The sequence below is a fragment of the Bison bison genome, unplaced genomic scaffold, assembly GCF_000754665.1.
Source record: "Bison bison bison isolate TAMUID 2011002044 unplaced genomic scaffold, Bison_UMD1.0 scf7180017864384, whole genome shotgun sequence".
Taxonomy (NCBI): Eukaryota; Metazoa; Chordata; class Mammalia; order Artiodactyla; family Bovidae; genus Bison; species Bison bison.
This window is the reverse complement of record NW_011494956.1, coordinates 17,585,080-17,588,573: the sequence shown is the minus strand read 5'-3', so window position 1 is coordinate 17,588,573 and position 3,494 is coordinate 17,585,080. Positions and strand designations below refer to the sequence as shown.

At 37.4% G+C, this 3,494-nt stretch overlaps 1 protein-coding gene across 1 annotated transcript in view; it reads left to right on the top strand.

The window, feature by feature from the left end:
- Positions 1-2: 2 nt before the first annotated feature.
- SRPRB (signal recognition particle receptor, B subunit) overlaps positions 3-3,494 on the top strand; it is a gene marked incomplete at its 5' end in the record, with an annotated part of 40,147 nt that continues 36,655 nt past the window's right edge. Inside the window, 3 exons of the mRNA XM_010858310.1 lie at positions 3-15; positions 620-714; positions 1,563-1,640. Coding sequence (XP_010856612.1) covers positions 3-15; positions 620-714; positions 1,563-1,640 — 186 coding nt within the window. The remainder of the gene's footprint in view (positions 16-619; positions 715-1,562; positions 1,641-3,494) is intronic.

Sequence of the window (3,494 nt, the reverse complement as noted above, 5' to 3'; positions counted from 1 at the left end):
TGCTGCTGACGCTAGGTAAAGAGGTGGCCGGCGGGTATGGCGGGTGCGGGGCGGGCGGGGATCCGAGCTCGGACTGGGCTTCTGTAGACCGCGGAGCAGAGGTGGCACCTAAGGGGCGTCTAGAATGGGAGACTAACAGCTTATATACTCCTGCCCTCCTGCCTGAAGCAGCACAGCGTTAGAGGGGATTTCCCGCGACCCCCAGAGTGACGTCCTGGTCCTTGGGCACGGGTTGCTAGCTCCTGAGCGCCCCGTTCTCCCCTTCCTGTGCTCTTGCTACCAATACTCAAGTGGTTTTCGCTCCAAGTTTGAGCATCCTGTGTTTGCGTGAGCATCCTGTGTTTGCGAGCTGGGCGCGGGGGATATAGAGTTAGTAAGGCAAGGTTGCACTTGAGTATACTGGCGGGGTAGGGAATGCAGAAAAGTTGACAGTTGATGGTGGCTGGCATTCAGCGGAGTCCTGAAGAACAACGATTATAATGGTGGTAATAACAATGAAAGTAAGTTCCAAATGAATGAGGCATGCTATGGTAGACCTCTTAATTTCTTCCAGCCCAACCATATATGCGTATTGTTGATAATCAAGGCGTCATTTTGGTTGTTTTTCTCTATTCCACAGTGTTCTGGAAGTTCATCCGGAGCAGAAGGAGCAGTCAGAGAGCTGTTCTTCTTGTGGGCCTTTGTGATTCCGGGAAAACATTGCTTTTTGTCAGAGTAAATGCTTTGATTTATACCTCTCTTAACACTTGATAGGAAATTTTAGGGCACCGTATTATTCCTGTTAGGTTTACTTTGGGAAAAAAGCTGTTGCTGACAAATTGGAGAATTAATTTTTGACTCACTTGGGAGAACGAAAAGACTCTTAAACTGGAACTTCTTGGCCATTTTTTTCTCTCGTACCAGATACCGACATATTTAGCCTTTATCCCATTTAAGGGTTTTATATACTAACTACTTTCATGCCATAGTTAAGGATACCAGAACAGCTGAAGAGATAGATAGAAGACATTAATCTGTATGCAATGTGTAATTCTTCTGAGAATTTGTCAAAGAAACTTTTATTGGCTACTTAGGCTTCGCTTCACTAATATTTATTTCTAGTCTATGTAGTATTTTTAAATGTTTGGTTTTTGCTACAAAGAGTAGCAGAGGCTTTCTCTTTATTATTATTCTTTTTGAGAGTATAAGTTATTTTCCTTTCCACTAAAGAAATATAATCTCTAATCATTTCTGATGATTGTAAATGTTGAGAAGGTTGGTAAATTTGGCCACTAACCATTTGAAACTATTATTTGAAAATAATAGTTTGAAAATAATAGTTAAAAATAATAGTTTCCCCCCTCCTCTCATTAAGGAGAAGGGAATGAAGTTTGCAGTTAATTAGATTTTTCTACAAGCAAAGGGGAAAAAAAATCAGTATGGTCCTTTTTAGCTATTGTAAGCAACATTTGTTTGTTTGACTTTACGCCTAGGAGAGTTAGAGCAGAGTTACACTCTTTAGGTTTGCTATTTATATGTTTGCTCGGATCTCCCCACATATTGTGTTTTGTTTTGTTTTACAGTTGTTAACAGGCCTTTACAGAGACACTCAGACTTCCATCACTGACAGCTCTGCTGCCTACAAAGTCAATAACAACAGGGTAAGAGGTTCCTAGAATGTGGGAAGTCTGACAGTTTTATTTTACTTTGGTGTGTCAGAAAAAGACATTTCTAGGGTGAATTAGTCTGAGGGCATAGGTACCATTCATAGCTTATTTTTATGGATAAATAATGTGCATGTGACAGATTCTTCTCTTGATCATCCAAGCAGTGAACTTAATCATGCTCTCCCCTTCTTTGTTGTACCGTATGCATATTGATGTTATATCACATTTTATTAGCTTTTTCCAGCTTTACCTTGAGTTCTTAAGAGTGAGCATTAAGCCTTTTTCTGTAGTACATGTATATGGGACAGAATTCAAAAGGTTAAAAGGATATTTGGTGAAAAGTAGTTTTGCTTTTCCTGTCCCTCCTTAAAAGTCTTCAGTAACTTACCATTTTCCTGTGTAGCCTTCCAGATGGTCAGTGCTATCCAAACAAATCTGTCCTCTTTACTTTTTTCTTTTATAACACTCTGTTCCACCCCTCCCTTTTTAAAAATTGAACAGTATAATTGATACAGCTTGGGTTTGTTTTCATTTTTTCTTTCTCGTTTCCATACATAGTACTACCTGGTTAATTTAGGAGCTGAATATTGTGAGTATTCCGTTATGTGACTACCATACACTTTTTTTTTTCTTTCTTAAAGCCTTTACTTATGAGACATGACAGAAAAATCTTGTAGGTACACATGGAAAAGTAAATCATAATCATAGTTGAAAGTGAAAGCAGATTGATCGGAAAACTTACTTTTTAATTTCAGTTCATGTTGAGTTTTTATTTAATAAGAGCCCTATTAATACACATTTAGGTTTTTTGTTATTACAGTCTTGCTTTTACAAATGGAGTTGCAGTGGAAATCTTAAAGAGTGTGTATGAGTATATTTAAGAAATACCAAGAAGAAATCATGAGGAGGACTTTTTATGTACCTGTATGTCTCTAGAATGTAGACAGTGACTGCCAAGCTGATTTTACTGCTTAATAAGTATTTAGTGAGTGATCAAAGATAAAGAGACATCCTTTTAAATGTCTTACAGATATTTTTTCTTTTTTCAGTAATGACAGTGTTTCTAACTCAGACCTTTTTAAATTCTCAAGGATTCAGATTTTGAAATTTAAGATCTGAGAGAGCTTTAATTCTTAGGACACATGTACTAGATATTTTAAATAGAGTATTCCAGGGTATGGTTTAGACCTGTGCTTTCCAACGCAGTAGCCATTGGCTGTTTGTGGCTGCTGTTAATGAACATCTGAAATGTGACTAGTTCAAATTGAGGGCTGCTGTTAAGTATAAAATATACACCCAATCTTGAAGACTTGGGATGAAAGAAAGAATGTAAAATATCAATTTTTTGATTTTTTTATTATATGTTTAAAAAGATAATTTAGATAGATTATATAATATATATTATTAAAATTTTACCTGTTTCTTTTTACTTTTTTTAATATGACTATCAGAAAACTTAACATTACATATGAGAGTTGCATGTTTCTATTGAATATGTAAAGCATTCTTCTTTTTAACTTCTTTTCCCACCCCTTTTATGTTTTAGATCAGCAGTCCCCAACCTTTTTGGTACCAGGGACCGGTTCCGTGGAAGACAGTTTTTCCACGCACTGGTACTGTATCCCTGTACCCAGGGTTCCCAGTTTTAGATCTTGTCTCTCAAAATAGTAATGTATGTCTTTTTTTTTTTAACCTTTTGAATTCACACTTTTTATTTTTTTAAATAGTCAGAATTGTTTGATGCTCTATTCAGTTCAGTCGCTCTGTCGTGTCTGACTCTTTGCGACCCCATGAATCGCAGCACGCCAGGCCTCCCTGTCCATCACCAACTCCATCACTCAGACTCAC